Genomic DNA, 19,749 nt, shown 5'->3' on the forward strand with positions numbered 1-19,749 from the left:
TTATTTTGTTCTCTATATTTATGAGTCTGCCTGGTATCTGAGTTTTAAGGTGAGGAGTACATTTACAGAAATTAGCCATAGTTGATTATTTCAGAAATAGATTTTCTCTTCCCAAAAGACCCTTACATGTGTATTGCATGCAAGATAGGGAACTTAGAACATAAGGGGAGGCCAAAAAATAATGAAGTGTATTGAAAAGGTGATAATAAAGACAATAACAGATTAAATCAGGATTTTGTTTTGATGTTGATCTAGTGACAATTACATCCTGGTGGGATTCTCCAATTCAGAGATGTGAGGGTAAACAGAAATGTCTATAGCTGCATGGGCTGGTGGTTTTGTTTTTCTTTGTTTGTTTGTTTTTAAATAGTCTATTATTGATGCGTATGTAGGCTGCATTCTCTGGTGATGGAATAAATTTGCTTATTGTAACAAATTTCTGTTTCGTTTTTCCCCAGGAAGACAGGCTTTCAGAGTCCATGTGAACCTGGCTCTTAAGCATCTTTTGTTCACTGTCTGCTTATAACTTACCAAAAAAGGAAGGGTGGAAAGGAACATACCCAAGAGTAATAAATACGTCCTTCTTTTCCAGTGTGTTATCCATGGATGAAATAGTGAAGAGGAAGGTTGCTTAGGTATTTAGAATTTGACAAATTTAACCATCTGGAAAATAAGAAGGTTGCCATTTATTTTTGTCAATGAGAACAAAATGTGAACCTGGCTCTTAAGCATCTTTTGTTCACTGTCTGCTTATAACTTACCAAAAAAGGAAGGGTGGAAAGGAACATACCCAAGAGTAATAAATACGTCCTTCTTTTCCAGTGTGTTATCCATGGATGAAATAGTGAAGAGGAAGGTTGCTTAGGTATTTAGAATTTGACAAATTTAACCATCTGGAAAATAAGAAGGTTGCCATTTATTTTTGTCAATGAGGGCTCTAATCAAAGTGCTATCTGGCATCTTTTAAGAGTAAGGTTGTAAAATTACAAAAACTAAAACTCCAGTGGATGGCAGCTAGTGCTGTGATCATACGTCTATGAAATAAAATTGTATAAACCACATTCACCCCTACTGTAATGTAACTATGGATAGTCTAGGTTCTAATGAAATAAGTGATCTCTTTCCAGGGAACCAAGAGTAGACTCTCTGAGCTCCTCTGATTGGGATTGGCCCTGAGGACCTTGGTGAACAGGAATAAAGGTATGAAGTCATTGGTGGAAACCTGAATACTATTCCATATGTCTTGTTCTTGGTCTTTGAGAGTAATAAATCCCTCATCTTTTGCCTTTTTAGGGATGTCAGAACATCAGTAGAACTAATGTCTCTTGGTAGTCATAGAAGACATAGAAGAAAGAGTATTGTGGAAAAAAGTTACAAATGGCTAATATTTATTAATTCTTGTTCACTCTTCAAGAGTGTAGTTTGAGCTCTACTGGTTGTTTTAATGCAGTGGTTGTTTCTCAAAAACAAAAGCTTCAAGGCCTCTGAAGCCAAACTTAAGGGATTATACAAGATCACCTTTACCACCTTCTATTCATGTGGTTAAAGGTTACATGAGAGACATCTCACAAGACAAGATGTCTTATCTGGGCAGCTTAGTGACTGCACAGTACATCAACCAGTAAGCTTCATAATATTGCCCCCTCCCAAAAGTAGTGAGAATACTGAAAACATGATATTTTAATGAATTTATTTTAAGATAAACTTTGACAGAAGGAAACTATTTTTATTGAAAAGTTTTCCAGGTAAGTAATTGGGAACAGCATTAAAAATGAAACGGAATCTTGTCACAGTTACTAAGGATGTGGTAAAACCAAATACACTGAAATCATTTTTTCTAAGTTTCTATTTAAATTCTAATTAGCTAACATACAGTGTAATGGAAGTTCCAGGTGTACAATTTAGTGATTACACACTTACATAACACACACAATGCTCATCAAAACAAATGTACTCATATTCCCATCACCTTATTAACCTGTCGTCCTATTAACCTCCCCTCTGGTGAGCATTAGTTTAATCTCTACAGTTAAGAGTCTGTTCCTCGGTTTGTCCCTCTCTCATTGTGTGTACCTGTATTCATTTGTTTTGTGCCTTAAATTCCACGTGAGTGGAATCATACACTAGTTTCCGTTCTCTGAATGCCTTGTTTTGCTTAGCATAATACTCTCTAGTTCCATCCTTGTCATTGACAATGACAATATCTCATTCCTTTTGAAGACTGAGTAAGAATACATTTTCATTTCCCAGAAAATATCCATTCATCATTCAGTGGACACTTAGGGTGTTTCCATAATTTGGCCATAATAGGTAATGCCGATATAAACACTGGAAGGCATGCATCCCTTTGAAGAAATATTTTTGTACTCTCTGAAATCAATGAATTTTATAAAGTTCATTATATAACTGATGCCATGCACATATTCAAGCATGACTGCTAATCTGGTCTACTCAGTATCAACACCAAAATTCTATTGGAAATTCATTTTTTTAAAATATTTTATTTATTTGACACAGAGAGTGATCACAAGTAGGCAGAGAGGCAGAGAGAGGGGGGAAGCAGGCTCTCTGCAGAGCAGAGAGCCAGATGTGGGCCTCTATCCCAGGACCCTGAGATCATGACCTGAGCTGAAGACAAAGGCTTAACCCACTGAGCAACCCAGGCGCCCTCTATTGGCAATTCTAAATAGTGAATAGGCTCTAATCCTTTTCTAGGAAAGCACAAACAGCAAAGTGGCTTCCTGCTTCAAATGTAGTTTCTCTCTAAAACTAGAGACAAGTATCCTGAGTACTTCTCAATGCCTTAGATGCTATCTCTTATTCCATTGATATGACCCAACTGTAAATGAAATAATACACATTTTCCTTCAAATCTTTCTGTACCTCAATCTCAGAAAATATGTCAAATCTATGTTGTATTTAAATTCTTATTCAGTCTTGAAAACAAACATTATTTTACTTCCTTCCCTCTTAGCATTGTAGAGAACTCTTGTAGCACCTATATCCCAATCCAACAAATGAGCTGAATATCATGAGGTCTTTGTAATACTACGTTTAAAAAATCCCATACATAATGTCTTGGTTATCTTAATAGTCAAAGGAACCATACAAAAAATTACTTAATAAAGAAACTACACATATTTATATATACAGCCTTTCAGCTTTTAGTTTGCTAGTATGGGACTTTTTAAGGATAAACTAATCATATAAAGAAAGGAATTTCTTGACACATCAAGTTAGTTCCTTTGCTCTGTTTGTGCTCAGCAGAAAGCAGGATACCTTATATAGAATGTGCAATAGAGACAATTGTACGTCATAGACAACAAGCTCTACTTTATTTATGTATACTCACTATTTGAAACAGGTGTGATTATAAAATTTCTTTCTCCTTATCAAACCAGAGTGCAGAGTGAGATGTGAGGAGTAAGTTATAATCAGGGATATCAGAATTGAGCTCTCAGGAAAAGTAAGAACCAGACCAGAATTTTGAGGGAAACTACTAGTTTGAGGGCAGAAGTACAGAGAAAAGTAAGGAAATCAGCTGCACTATATTAGGGTGTGTTGGGCAAGTGAAGATATTCACCATAATATTTGTGGGTTTTTTTTGTTTGTTTGTTTGTTTTTAAGTTTTTATTTATTTATTTGACAAAGAGAAATCGCAAGTAGATGGAGAGGCAGGCATAGAGAGAGAGAGGGGGAAGCAGGCTCCCCGCTGAGCAGAGAGCCCGATGCGGGACTCGATCCCAGGACCCTGAGATCATGACCTGAGCTGAAGGCAGCGGCTTAACACACTGAGCCACCCAGGTGCCCCACACCATAATATTTGTAATAATCTGTAGGGATTAAGTAATCAGACAAATGCCTCGATTCATCTTTTGCTTTCTGTGGATATTTTGATATACCATAGCTTTCTCATGGCCTTTTTCACTTCTGCATTCTTTAGTGTGTAGTAGAGTGGTTTAGAAAGGGGTCCCAATAGTATGAAATATGGACATCATCTTGCCCGTGAGGAAAGTGGTTGGAGGGCATGTATATATGAATATACATGGACCAAAGAATAAGAGTACTATGATGATGTGAGAATGCAAGTAGAAAGAGATTTTTCCCTCCCCTCTGCACCGTGGTTCCACAGTGAATGCAAGATGACAATATATGAGATCATCAGAATCACAAACCTGCTTCTGCAAATGACCGACAGTAGGTTGATCACATATGTGTCCATGCAAGCAAGTTGCAGCAAGGGCTGCAAATCACAGCAGTAATGATCAAACAAATTGAATTCACAGAAAGGCAGTCTCAAAGCCAGGATAATCTGGATGATAGAGTGGATAAGAGCCTCTACCCATGCAAGAACAACCTGGATGGTGCAGTCCTGCCATCTTGTGATGGTTGAGTAATGGAAGGGCTTACAGATTGCCACATGGTGGTCCATAGCCATGAGGATGAGGACAAAGCTCTCCATGCAGCTAAGGAAATGTAGGGCAAAGACTTGAGTCCTGCACTCATTGTAAGTTATGGTTCTTTTTGCAGAGTGTGAATCCACAATTAGTCTGGGGAATGTGGACGTTGAGAAACAGGAATCAGCAAGGGACAAATAAAATAGGAAAAAGTACATGGGGCTCCCAAGTGTCCGGCTGAACTTGATGGTCACAATAATGAGCAAATTCCCTACCATGGTTCCCACGTATAAAATGAAGAAGATTACAAGTACCATCTTCTGTTTCATAGGATCTTGGGTCAATCCGAACAGTATGAACTCAGTTACACTGTTATTTTGTTGCATAATTTCAGGCAAAGTGGAGAAAGTAGGTAGCAGGTAGGAAATAATCTGCAAAGAAAGAAATATTAGGAAATGAATACTCCATTTGGAGGTCAAATCCATATGCTTGATCATGGAAGGGCCACTTACCAGTGTGTAACCACTGACCTCCCATGTTGTTTTCTTCTGAATAAAGTGGAAATCACAATATCTATTCACCATCTAGTCACCTGATTGCTTATGGAAACAATGAAATACATCAATAATGAAAGAGTACCTGTTTCTTCAGGCATAATAAACATTAATTTAGGGGATTTGGTATGAGAGGGTATCTTTCTGAGCTGAATGTCTTTCTTTAGTTTATAGCAAAATCCTTTTAGGACAGGATGTTGCCAAATGAAGAAAACTCAGGTTTGATTTACAAAATTCCCTTTCACACTACTTGAACCTGGTAGTTCAGTTATAAAGTGTCTTCTAGTAAATATTATGAACACTCAAGGAAGGATGTAGAAACATTCGATATCGTTTCCCTTAATGAAGCCTGAGAGGGAGAAAGAGAGGGAGTGGACAAAGGAGAAACAAACCATATTTATGCAGTGAACATTCAATCAATTGGTTCAGTCCATCATGAAATTATTTTTAATCTGTTAGCTTGACTAAGTTTATTTCCTGTTACTTTAACTCTCTATAATATCTAATTGCTTGTAGTTTAAATTCAGCTTCTATAATAAAGCTTTGTACTTTTGAAATTATACCGTGTTGTCCAAAGTTAAATTATTTGCCTTTTTCAGCATTTTAATGGGTCTTTCAACATGTTTTCATAAGATATAAGGAAAGACTGAGACTAAAATAAATGATAGAGAACATTTGACATAAATCAAAATATTCTTTCAAAATTTCATGTTATTTTCAACACAGGGATTTTTTGAAAAATTTGTATTTTATTTTTTAAATTTTTATTTATCTTTTTAATTTCTTTTCAGTGTTCCAGAATTCATTGTTTATGTACCACACCCAATGTTCCATGCAATATGTGCCTTCCATAATACCCACCACCAGGCTCACCCAACTTCCCGTCCCCCGCCCCTTCAAAACTAGATTGTTTTTCAGAGTCCACAGTCTCTCATGGTTCATCCCCCCCCCTCCAATTTTCCCCGACTCCATTCTTTCCATCTCCCCATGTCCTCCATGTTATTTCTTATGCTCTACAAATAAGCAAAACCATGCGATAATTGACTCTCTATTCTTGACTTATTTCATTCAGCATAATCTCTTCCAGTCCTGTCCATGTTGCTACAAAAGTTGGGTATTCATCCTTTCTGATGGAGGCATAATACTCCATAGAGTATATGGACCACATACATCTTCCTTATCCATTCATCCATTGAAGGGCATCTTGGTTCTTTCCACAGTTTGGCAACTGTGGCCATTGCTGCTATGAACTTTGAGGTACAGATGGCCCTTCTTTCACTACATCTATATCTTTGGGGTAAATACCCAGTAGTGCAATTGCAGGTCATAAGGTAGTCTATTTTTAATTTCTTTTTTTTTTTCAATTTATTTATTTTCAGAAAAACAGTATTCATTATTTTTTCACCACACCCAGTGCTCCATGCAAGCCGTGCCCTCTATAATACCCACCACCTGGTACCCCAACCCCCCCCACCACTTCAAACACCTCAGATTGTTTTTCAGAGTCCATAGTCTCTCGTGGTTCACCTCCCTTTCCAATTTACCCAAATTCCCTTCTCCTCTCTAACGCCCCTTGTCCTCCATGCTATTTGTTATGCTCCACAAATAAGTGAAACCATATGATAATTGACTCTCTCTGCTTGACTTATTTCACTCAGCATAATCTCTTCCAGTCCCGTCCATGTTGCTACAAAAGTTGGGTATTCATCCTTTCTGATGGAGGCATAATACTCCATAGTGTATATGGACCACATGTTCCTTATCCATTCATCCATTGAAGGGCATCTTGGTTCTTTCCATAGTTTGGCAACCGTGGCCATTGCTGCTATAAACATTGGGGTACAGATGGCCCTTCTTTAGACGACATCTGTGTCTTAAGGAATGGCCACACTGTTTTCCAAAGTGGCTGTACTATCTTGCATTCCCACCAACAGTGTAAGATGTTTCCCCTCTCTCCACATCCTCTCCAACACACATTGTTTACTGTCTTGTTAATTTTGGCCATTCTAACTGGTGTAAGGTGGTATCTCAATGTGGTTTTGATTTGAACCTCCCTGATTGCTAATGATAATGAACATTTTTTCATGTGTCTGTTAACCATTTGTATGTCTTCATTGGAGAAGTGTCTGTTCATGTCTTCTGCCCATTTCTGACATGATTGTCTGTTTTTTTGTAGTTTGTTTGTTTGTTTTTGCGTTTTGAATTTGAGGAGTTCTTTATAGATCCTGGATATCAGCCCTTTGTCTGTATTGTCATTTGCGAATATCTTCTCCCATTCCGTGGGTTGCCTCTTTGTTTTCTTGACTGTTTCCTTTCTGTGCAGAAGATTTTGATCTTCATGAAGTCCCAAAAATTCATTTTTGTTTTTGTTTCCTTTGCCTTTGGAGACATATCTTGAAAGAAGTTGCTGTGGCTGATGTCAAAGAGGTACTGCCTATGTTCTCCTCAAAGACTCTGATGGATTTCTGCCTCATGTTGAGGCCTTTTATCCATTTCAAGTTTATCTTTGTGTATGGTGTAAGAGAATGGTCGAGTTTCATTCTTCTAAATATAGCTGTCCAATATTCCCAGCACCATTTATTGAAGAGACTGTCTTTTTTCCATTGTATATTTTTTCCTGCTTTGTCGAAGATTATTTGACCATAGAGTTGAGGGTCCATATCTGGGCTCTCTACTCTGTTCCACTGGTCTTTGTTTCTGTTTTTATGCCAGTACCATGTTGTCTTGGTGATATTATGTCCTGGGTGAAATGGTATTTTTTCAGCACTTTTCCAGTACTGACCCTCGATTTGTCCTTGTGTGTATTCTAACCCCCCAGGCCAGATATGACTATCAGATGACAAAAAGAAGTGAGGAGTCTTTTATTCTTACTTGAATTCCTACCACTTATAAATTTCAGCAACAATGGCAACTTTTGTCATTTTTAGTTTTAAGTATTCTATGTAATATTCCCCAGGAATTAGACTTCATAGAAGCAAGTGTAATTGTTCAAAAATTGATAAAAGTGGTCCTAAGAACTGCAATAGCCCAGCAGAGAGAATGCCATGCTCTAGTGTTAACAGAGTATCAGCAGATACAAAGGGGGAGGGGGTTTGAGAGAAACGCAATGCTTTTGAGAAAAGAATATTATTGTGAGAATTTAACATACAGTACCATATTCTTTACATGTTTCTCCATCAAGCATGTATTTTCTATTTTCTCAAATGAACTTTATTGCTAAAAGTTACAACTAATGAAGTTTGTCTGTTATAATTTTCCAACTAGTGAATCAAATTATTTTTTACTGACTGAAGGTATAATCAAAGTTGAATTAACAAACATTTCTGATGGGTACTTACAGGAAATAAAGCTATATTATAGTACACAGAATACTGAATTGAAGTTTAAAGATACAAACTGAAGTACTTTATCTTCTACTTACTAACTGTGGGTTTTAGGCATAATACAGTTATTAATCTTCTCTTAGTCTTATTTGTTTATGTTATTAAGAGCTAAAAGAAGATAGTTTTTGAAGTCTCACCTTCCAGATCCTTCAGGAATGTAAACAATGTGAGGAACCTAGTGTCCATCAAGACAGCAAGACATAGGAAGTATGGGAAACATTGCTTTTAGCATTCCAACTCCTTCCAAAGTGAAGGCAGGTGCAATGGAGTTCAAGAGAGCCAATGCAAAAAGCTAAAAATGATTTTAAAATATGTTCTATGGCTGTTCATAGGAAATTAAAATCATGTTTTTCACATAGGATGATCTTTAAAGATTTTTTTTATAGTGGTAAAGGAAAGAAGTCAAATGGGAATTCCTTGGTAACTGGAATAATGTCCATTCAGGAATAAAGTGATCATTTTATCTTATGGTTTATTTTCCAAATTTACTAAGTAACCAATCTTTTAAAATATTTAAAAATATTCATAGGATTTATAGTAATTTATACATACTGAGATTATTGAAATAACTTTGATGTTCTGTAAGTGTTTTGGTGACACGTTGAAGTGTAATTTAGATTTGTTCAATTTTAGTTCAAATTTTTTTCACTATGTACAATCAAAGATCTGAGTCTACTGAGTTTTTTCATATTTCGGTTCTCAAATATTTTAGAGATCTATTTTTTCTACAAATATTTATTGATTAATTACCATGTGCCAGACATATTTTTGGTCCTTGAGATAAAGCAGTGAAAAGAGCAAAGCTTCCTGACCTCATGACCTCAGGTTCTAATGAGGGAGAAAGAAAACAAACAACTAACAAACACAGAAGTAGATAGCATGTTTGGTTTGGACGTTTGTATGTAATATGGGAAAATAAAAAGTAGAGGATTGTAAGGATCATCAGGGCTAGGGGGCAGCCTGCAATTGTATTGTATTATGTTGTATTGTATTTCTTTATTTCTTTATATTTTTTAATGAAGTATAGTTGGCATACAATATCCTAACAGTCTCCGGTGTGTGTGATAGTGATTCTATATTCCTTATACATTAGGAAGTGATCTCCATGGTAAGTGTAGTTGCCATCCACTACCATATAAAGTTTCTACAGTGTTATTGACTATATTCCTATGATGTGCTTTATATCCCCATAGCTTACATCTGCAGCTTTATCTTTTTCAATTTGATTTTATTTAAATTTTATTAATTAACATATAGTTATTATTAGTTTCAGAAGTAGAGTTCAGCGATTCATCAGTGCTTATCACATCACACGCCCTTCTTAATGCCCATCAGCCATTTATCCCATTCCCTTACCCACTCGTCCCTCCAGCAACTCTCAGTGTGTTTCCTAGAGTTAAAAGTTTCTTACAGTTTGTCTTCCTCTCTGTTTTCATCTTATTTTGTTTTTCCCTCCATTCCCTTATGATCCTCTGTTTTGTTTCTTAAATTCCACATATTAGTCAGATCGTATGATAATTGTCTTTCTCTGATTGACTTATTTCACTCAGTATAATATCCTCCACTTCCATCCACATTGTTGCAAATGGTAAGATTTCATTTCATTTGATGGCTGAGTAATATTCTATTGCTTTTAGATACCACATCTTCTTTTTTTTTCCCTCTCAGTCACAAAGGCAATCATTTATTAGTACTTAGAGAAAACGGACATCTTATTATGAAATAAAAGGCATAAGAAACTCAAACACTTGAAATTCAAACACATTTTCATTTACCACTAGTTAGTAATAGTTTTTAGGACTTAGCGCTCCCTGGAAAATTAATTAGTCTGCTTACATTATAAAGGATAATAATTTGTTTATGTGAGATATCTCTAACATAGGTTGTTATCCATTATGGCAGAAGGTGACCAATTAATTTTCCAAGGAGCTATAGCAATTCCACATATAAGATGTGTGTGCCATGCTGCAATTCATTCTAGTCACTAAAAAATATCAGCCAATTCAGTGAAAAAAACATTTTTTAAAATTAATTTATTTATTTTTAGCATAACAATATTCATTATTTTTTCACCACACCCAGTGCTCCATGCAATCCGTGCCCTCTATAATACCCACCACCTGGTACCCCAACCTCCCACCCCCCGCAGATACCACATCTTCTTTATGCATTCATCTGTTGATGGACATCTAGGCTCTTTCCATAGTTTGATGATTGTAGACAAGGCTACTATAATCGTTGTGGTGTGGTTGCCCCTTTAGATCACTACATTTGTATCCTTTGGGTAAATACCTAGTTGTGCAATTGCTGGATCCTGAGTAGCTCTATTTTTAACTCTTTGAGGAACGTCCTACTGTTTTCTAGAGTGGCTCACCAGCTTGCATTACCACCAACAGTGTAAGAGGATCCTTTCTCTGCATCCTCGCCAACATATGTTGTTTCTTTTACATTTTACCAAATGGACCTAACATATATTCAGAACATTACATCCTAGTTTCACTGAGTATACATTTTTTTCAGTTGCATAAGAAATGTTCTCCAGAATAGATCACATGTTAAGCTACAAAATAAGACTTAATAAATTCAAAAAGATTGAAATCATATTATATGCCTTTTTTGGATCACAATGGCATGAAAAAGAATTACTCACAAGAAGAAATGTAGAAAGAATACAAATACATGGAGGAAAATAACCTTCTCCTAAACAATGAATAAGTGACCCAAAAGATTGAAGAGGAAATAAAAAAATACATGGAGACAGATGAAAGTGATAAATAGTTAGTAGCCAAAAGATATAATAAATGTATACAATTTACCACCACAAAGACAAATAATCTTATTTGAAAATGGACAGAGGGCCTGAATAGACATTTTTCCAAAGAAGACACCCAGATAAGAAGTCAACACATGTAGAGATGGTCAACATCTTTCATCATCAGGGAAAGATCAATCAAATCCACAGCAAGATATCAACTCACACCTATCAGAATGGCTAAAATTTAAAAAGACAAGAGATAACAAGTGTTGACAAGGATGTGGAGTAAAAAGAATCCTTGAGCACTGCTGGTGGGAATGAAAACTGGTACAGTCATTATGGAAAATATTATGGAGGCTCCTCAAAAAGTTGAAAATAAAGTTACCAGATGATCCAGTAATTTCACTACTGGCTCTTTACCCAAAGAATCTTTTGCAACAACATGGATGGACTTACAGGGTATAATGCTAAGTGAAACAAGGCAGATGGAGAAAGAGAAATATCATTTGCATTTGCTTATATATAGAATTAAGAAACAAGAGACATGAACAACAGCAAAAACAGACAAACAAAAAACAGACTCAAGTACAGAGAATAAACTCGTAGTTGCCAGAGGGGAGATGGACAACAGGGAGAACTAGATGAAGGGGAGTCAGAGTACACCTGTCAGGGCAAGGACTAAGTTATGTGTAGAATTGTTGAATCAAAGAACAACAACAACAAAAAAAAGTGAATTTTATTGTATGTAAACCATAACGTAATTTAAAAAAAATAGTGTAAAAACATTTTTATTTCAACTTTCTATCTCTTCTTTCTTTATTTACTGACTTAATAACATCAAAATATTTTTTAATCATAGGTATTTTAATTAGCAGTTTTCATTGTAATTATGTATTTTATCAGTACATTAAGATTGATAATCATTATTATATCTACATTAAAATTTTCTAGAATAGAAAACTGGGGGAAGTTAAGAAACTTGCCTTAAGTTGCAAAGACATAATTAATGAAGCTAGAATTCAATTATGTCACGTGTTGGAATGTATACACGGGCCCACAGTTTTGCCTGCCATTAGAAAATATTTGACTTGAAGAGCAGAGGCTTTGGGAAATTTTATTAGTCTATACCTTGGTGTAACTTGAAAGACATACTTTTTCCTTAGGGTAGGGACACTAGTGAAGCGGTTGATAACTGAGATGAGATGGGTCCCCTCAGGAGATGAGGAAAGGAGAAGGGCTCTGGGGACAGAATCTGCCTGTTGACTGCCTCATCTGAGATTACTTGGCACCATGGTTTACTGTTATCCAATCCTGACCAAGCTAAGTAGTTTATAGAGCATATCCTTTGGGAAGGACAGGGTCCTTATCCCCTCAAAGGCTCTGAATTTCTGTAAAGTCCTATGAAATTCCCAAAAGTAGATGATAGAGGAAGAACAAATATTTCATCCATGTTCTCTGCCAGAGAATTGTTCTGGAGTAATACTTCTGGCTTTAGAGATGTCTCTGTCACAGAATAGTGAGGATATTTCTTTTTTATTCTAGAAAGTTCTAAGAGTAGCTGTAACAAACTTTCTGCTAATATTACTGACCCTTCAGAAGAGTGTAACTCAAGCCTTTTAGGAAAGACTGGTTATCCGTGGAGTATCTTCTCTCCCCATAGATCCTGCAATGGAAAGCCAAGTAGGTGTATTTGAGGTACAGTTTACATGTTGCAGACGCACTGTACGTGATTCATCTTCAAAATAAATCAGAATTGCAAGAGCAAAAACTATGAGCTCTCTTCTGGACCTCATCCCTTTCTGTATAAGAAATAAAGTAAGTTTTCAAGCCCAACTAAAGAATATCCTTTTTCTCACCTCCCATTCAGGACTGGGTTTTCAGGCCATTGTCATTATGTAGTTCTTTCTCCCTAGAAGCACGAAGATCCAGAAACATTTCTTTCAGTGTGGAGAACATTCTGATGTGTCAGGGTTCCCAGCTTTCACTGGCTTCTATTTGGTGCAGCACTGTCTCAGGAGTGATTCTTTTTGAAAGGGGTCCATTGAAGGGGCAGAAGTATAGTCTCCTCTGCTGGTAGATTTCTTATTTGCAAGGTTGATGGTCAGGGGGACAGGGATGTAGACAGACCATATGCAATCAGTATGCATTGATACTGTTCATACCATGATTCTATGATACTACGGTCCTGGTTGTTCTGATAGTAATGATACTGTTGGCTGTCCAAACCCATTGCCACCTAAGAATTACATTTTCTTTTTGGTGTTGGAGTAAGGGATGGTATATGGGAGAAGGAATGAGAAGCAAACTCTCTAGCAAAGTCCCTTTTATCCATAGCAAGATTCTCTGTTCAGCTTTGCACTATAGGTTTATATATAAATATAAATATAAATGCTAGTCTCTTTTTGACACATCCTGAATTTTCCATGCATTTGATAGGACATGCACTAGACATGCTAATGATTTACTTCCTTACCTATTCATGGTTTCTGGATTTCTGCTCCTTCCACTTTTGTGATTGGAGTCTGATGCTTTGCAGAACAGTAGAGGGTGAAATGTTCAAGAGGGAGAGGCTACCATGGAGCACAAAAGTTACAGATCTGGTACTGGCTTCTTTTCCACTGCTCTCGCTAAACTGTCTGCCAGCTTACACTCAGTTGCACAAAATAGAACAGTGTGAATTTGCCTTATGAGATACAAAGTCAAATGAACAAAGATATGAAAGCAAAAAGAAAGAAGGTTAAATTAAGGGTTGCATGGCTCATTAAACACATACACACACATACATTTTACCAGTGGAAGGTCCTTCACAAGAAAGTGGTTTGGGAAAATGTGGAAAGCTTTGCTGAGGAGGTGGCATCTGAACTGGATACTCTGTGCAGGTAATGATGGAGAGCGGAGGTTGTATCAGAGAAATGTCATTTAGCCACTAAGAAATACTGAAAACTTGGTGAATGAGATGGTGTGGGCATATTTATGAGGGACAGGAAGTGTCAGGTGTGGCTGAAACATTCATGCCCAGAGGCACTGGGAGGAAAGATGCTAAGGAAGATTGTGGCACAGTGTTGGAGGGCTGTGAGTGTCATGGTGAGTATTTCAGCCATTGCATTTGAAAATCATAGTAACCACATTATCATATTTATCATTCAACATACTTTCAGAATGCCTAATTTTCCTTTTCATTTATAGCAAGGTGGTAAAAAGAAGGAGAAGATAGAGAGAGAAGAGAAGAAAGAACATTGGAAATAGTGTCCTTTCTTTTGGTTTAAAAACACAGAAGGTCCACTTAAAGAATTCTAGGGCTGCCCATTTGTAATACTGATATTTATGAAATAGCCTGATTTTGTCATATGTATGAACTAATAATGTTTACAGTGAAAACTTGTACAGATGTTTTACTCAACATCTTATTTTTCTTTCACAAAATGTATGATACATTTTATTCAGTATTTAATGAGTCTTAGACATTGTGAAAATAATTATTGTCTTCTGTGTTTTGGAAGTCTATATGATCCTGCTTCTAGGGCAGTGGAAATACTTTGTATAATATTATAACGATGGATACATGTTCTTGATATTTATCCAAATCCATAGAATGTACCTCACCAAGAGTGAACCCCGGGGTAAACTCTGGCCTCTGGGTGATGGTAATGTGTCATGGTTGACTCATCAGTTCTGACAAATGTGTCATTCTGGTGGAACACGTTAATGACAATGGGATGACATTTGCCTGGGGGCAGAAACTAAAAGGGGAATCTGTACCTTTCTCTGGGTTTTGCTATGAATCTGAGATGCTCTGAAAAAATAAAGTCTTGGGGTGCCTGGGTGGCTTAGTGGGTTAAAGCCCTGCCTTTGGCTCGGATCATGATCCCAGGGTCCTGGGATCGAGCCCGGAATCCAGCTCTCTGCTAGGCAGGGAGCCTGCTTCCTCCACTCTCTCTGCCTGCCTCTCTGCCTACTTGTGATCTCTGTCAAATAAATGTATTAAATCTTTAAAAAAATGAAGTCTTAACAACAACAAAAACAGCAAAGACAAAAGCAACAACAAAATGATCCTCTTAAAGCTGAGGAGAGGTATATAATTTTGCTACTCCTTGCCTCAGAGAGATATCTGAGAGTGAGCACTGCTGGACCTTCAGTATGAGGGGATGTGACAGGTCTGAAGCCACCACAGATTCCTTTCATTGAGGATACAGCAAATGCACTTGTATGCTTTCCCCTGAGTGTAGGGGATAAAAAGATAGGTGTCTTCAGTGCAACTCAGACATCTTGAAGGAGGTGGGCATTTCATTCCAGATAAGCTCAAAGTCAGACAGGACTCAAGTTAGAAAAAAAGAGATGACTAAATTTTCTTGAACAACTGAGTAAGAGGTGCTGAATAAATCTTAATACAATCAGCTCTCATTTTTTATATGTGTCTAAATTTTATATTTGACCACAAGAATATATTCAAACTTCATAATCTGGCTTTCATGGCCTTTGGCTAGGAGGAAAAGTACAACTTTAGAATCTGTCTCAGCTAGAAGTTTCATATTAATCTCTTCTATTTGCCCTATCATCTCCGTTAATACTTTGATTTGATTTCTTTCATCTCAAATGCTCTCTCATCCCTCTGATTTTCATTTCTTTGCATCACAAACTCTTAACAACCAAGGACTTATTTCTACTTTCGTCTCATCATGGGAGCCACATAGTCAAGCTGTTATGTATCTTTTTCCTGGTTTTTAGGTTTTTAGTATTTATTCAAGATACCTGGCGTTCTCAGTCCCAGCTTCATAGCACCATGAGCAAATCAGCATGATCCAGAGTGCCAATATGATTTCAGCCAGTCAGCAAAAGAAATTTGCATGTAAAACAGTTGTGCATCTCTATTATGGATAAATGAACAAAGTAGATTAACAACTTTGAAAGTTGATATTAATAATCTTAGTGGGAAGTTAATACTAACAATAATAATGAAAGTGATCATTCGGATTGCAAGGAGTACAGACCTGGGTCTCCCATGCTTTGTGCAGGCTGAATTATTTAGCCTCCAGAGAAACCCTATAGAGTGGGTTATTTCACTCTCAATGTTTATAGGTGAAGAAAATGAAGCACAGAGATATCAAGGGACTTGTTAAACATTGTATCATAGTGGGCAGCTGTGGGGGTATGAATCTAAGTTGTGGCTTCAGTCTTTATGCACTAGGTGCTAACAGAGGTGCTCACCTCCCTCTCTGCTCTGCTCTACGATATCTGCATCTCAGAGAATCTGGCTTAGAACCTGTCTTTCTTCAGTTAATGTTACAGTTCATTTCTTAACCTAATTCTGCATTTTTTACTGCCAGTATATCCTTTAAGATTTTGTACTCCTCTCTCTTCAGATGGTTCGTATTCTTCTTATACCAATCATGAAGTGCCTTACATAATGAATAATTTCATCTACATTTATCTTAAAACTCATGTTAAATTATTACAAACAGGGGAGCATTTTGTCCATTCCTTACAGTAACTCCAGAGACTTGTAATTCAATGTTTAAAATAAAATACAATTATTGAATTATGAGTGAAGTGAATAGATAGTATAATCTTGAAATGTTTTGAAGATAGACTTAATTAAAATGATGAAGTTGGCAGCTTAGACTATATGAAAAGAAATAAGTCACAGAAAAAGAGCAAAAGTAAAATTCTAATAGTAAAAGAAGCAGAAGCTGGCACTTATGCAGTTCTTAATTATTATTACAAGCCAGATCTTTTTCTCATTTTATCTGCAGAAGTACGTGACTGTATTTAAAGGGGCTTTCCCAAGCGAGTAAATAGTGGAACTTGGATTTGGATTCAAGACATTTGACTCAAGCAACTGTGTTCCTGGCTGAGAAAAGTAATTATTTTGCTAGATTAATAGTGATCCCAGATAAAATATCAAGATTGTAAAATATAAACTGACAAAACATAAAAAATTATCAGAAGAGCAATATTTTCATTAAAAGGTAATAAAAATGTAAAATGTGACTTGTGACAAAAAAGTCTATGAACATAATATGATATATTTTTTTCCTATTAACCAAGACAGAAAAGATAGTATCACAAAATAACCTTTTTCTGTTTTTCTGTATGTGCATCAGCTTTCCAGCAGATTAATCATCAATCTTGTAATTATGGCCATACTTATATATCAAAAACAGTTGTATGGATACACATATGCAAATTTACTGATAGAATGTTTCTAAAAGTACACATAAAAAGACAAAAGTAGTTATTTCTGTAGAATAGGATGAGGGATTCAAAAATTTGGAGACAGGTTTTAATTTTCTTCTCTAATTCTTCCTTGTACTTTGAAGAATTAATGATAATCATGAATTACTCTATAATAAAATATAGTTACTTAATGGACACAAAATATTGACAGAGTTTTTAATAAATATCAGTAGTATTGATACTCTAACATTTGAGGCAGCAGTAGAATACTTGGGAAATTACTCTAAATTGTTATTTGTGAGAGTATAAATTGGAAGCAACATCAATCTCTCAGGGAACAAAGGATCAAATAAATGGCACTTAGAAAAAATTATACAATGTCACATAATTAAATAAACAAACTATGGAAAGTATAGTTATACAGGAAAAAGTGTTATAATAATTTCAAGTCTAAATCAAAGCACAAAATTATACATAGTGATTTTAATGACAAACTATACACGCTATGAACAAGAACTTGAAAGAGACAACTCATACTATATTTAAAATTATGGAATATTTTTCAAATGACATTTTTAGAAGGAATTATCCTGGGAAGTCAGGGTAAAAAGGAATGTATATAAGAAAAAAACACATTTAGATTATAGGCATTTTTAGGAATTTTAAACCACATTGAATTCATATGCACATACACTCAATATTCTAATGAGTTCAATTTAAGACTGTAATAAAGATAGCAAACAGTAGATTTTCTGAGTTATTTCAAACTCAACATTCCCCAGACATTTGTTATATAATGACCATCAGTGAAACTGACATTGAGCACAACAGATATAAGTAAAAGACTATCAAAATAGATTCTTGTAAAGCATATTTAAACCAAGATACTGATAGGGTCAGAGATGAAGGGATCAGGGGCCCAAAAATTAATGAACTAAACTAAGAATATTATCTTCAGGAGGAATTCTCCAATAATAGGAGTGCTTAATTATAATAGGATAGTGTTTTTTTAGACTTCAAAGCACATAGATAAAATGTAGGATATGTGTGTGTATGTGAGCATAAAAATCTTTTTTTTTTTTTCAATTCTTAGGGAAACTCAGGGTAAGGTAGGGCAAGTATTTGAATCCATGTTTCATATGAAGGCTAAATTTCAAGACAGTTAAGTCCCTTGCCCAAGGAAAGTACAAATTCTGCTATGCTTAATCTTGGTAGGAATCAAAATTTTTAAATTTTGATGTTTATTCCTCAAATGTAAAGGCTTTAATGAAATGCAGTTAATTTCTGAATCAACAGATGGATCTGGGAGAGGCTTGAACTTCTGCAGATTCACAAAAATTAATAGAGGATGAAAAGCAGCTGGAGGTAACATAACATGGAACAAAAAGAAGGAATTCAGAGATCAGTCCACTGGCCTTCCCCTGATACCACTTCTTTTCTTCTCTTTGCAGATTAAACATGTTACCTGCAGTCACTAGCATGGCATTGAATAGCAATGTGACTGAATTCATTCTGTTTGGGTTGACACAGGATGCAGGAAAGCAGAAAGCAATATTTGGGGTCTTCTTGATGTTTTACCTTGCCACACTGTTGGGGAACTTTCTCATTGTAGCAACTATTAAAACAAGCAGGACCCTTGGGAGTCCCATGTACTTCTTCCTATTGCATCTGTCCTTTGCTGATGCCTGCCTCTCTACAACTATAGCCCCCAGATTGATTGTGGATGCCCTTTCTCAGAAGAGGACCATTTCCTACAGTGAATGCATGACTCAGGTCTTTGCAGCCCACTTCTTTGGGTGCATGGGAGTCTTTGTGCTCATCCTCATGGCTTTTGATCGCTATGTAGCCATTTGTAAGCCCTTGAGATACACAATCATCATGAGCCACCATGTCTGCCGTGTGCTGATGATTCTGGGCTGGGTGGGATCCTGTATCCACTCTTCAGCACAACTTCTCCTGGCTTTGAGATTGCCTTTCTGTGGCCCAAATGAGATTGACCACTATTTCTGTGATTTGCAGCCCTTATTGAAACTAGCCTGCATGGACACTTATGTGATAAACTTGCTAGTTGTTTCCAACAGTGGAGCCATATGCATGGTAAGTTTCATAATTCTACTTATCTCCTATGTTGTCATCTTGTACTCTCTGAGAAACCACAGTGCAGAAGGAAGGCGAAAAGCTCTTTCCACCTGCACCTCCCATTTTATTGTGGTTGTCCTATTTTTTGGTCCATGTATATTCATGTACACACGCCCAGCAACCACATTTACAATAGATAAAATGGTGGCTGTGTTTTACACAATTGGGACACCCTTGCTCAACCCTCTGATCTATACACTGAGGAATGCAGAAGTGAAAAATGCCATGAAAAAGTTATGGTGTAGCCAGGTGTGATTCTGTTGATACATGGTATTCAGGGATTTTATTGTATATTTCCTTAACAGTTTGGTTTTGCTTCATGGACAGGAAATATAAAATACTCTCCT

General features: G+C 36.3%; 1 protein-coding gene and 1 pseudogene across 1 annotated transcript; one reads left to right on the forward strand and one right to left on the reverse strand.

The window, feature by feature from the left end:
- Positions 1-3,868: 3,868 nt before the first annotated feature.
- On the reverse strand, positions 3,869-4,783 carry LOC122914370 (annotated as a pseudogene).
- A 13,959-nt stretch (positions 4,784-18,742) lies between these two features.
- Positions 18,743-19,657, forward strand: LOC122914371 (olfactory receptor 4C11-like). Its single transcript, XM_044260993.1, has one exon. It carries the CDS (start codon positions 18,743-18,745, stop codon positions 19,655-19,657), a length of 915 nt encoding a protein of 304 aa, XP_044116928.1.
- The last annotated feature ends 92 nt before the right edge of the window (positions 19,658-19,749 follow it).

Source organism: Neovison vison, chromosome 7 (genome assembly GCF_020171115.1).
Source record: "Neovison vison isolate M4711 chromosome 7, ASM_NN_V1, whole genome shotgun sequence".
Taxonomy (NCBI): domain Eukaryota; kingdom Metazoa; phylum Chordata; class Mammalia; order Carnivora; family Mustelidae; genus Neogale; species Neogale vison.

Bases quoted from the DNA above. Each gene is read 5' to 3' on its own strand.
- LOC122914371 (XM_044260993.1), top strand. From the start codon at position 18,743: ATGGCATTGAATAGCAATGTGACTGAATTCATTCTGTTTGGGTTGACA.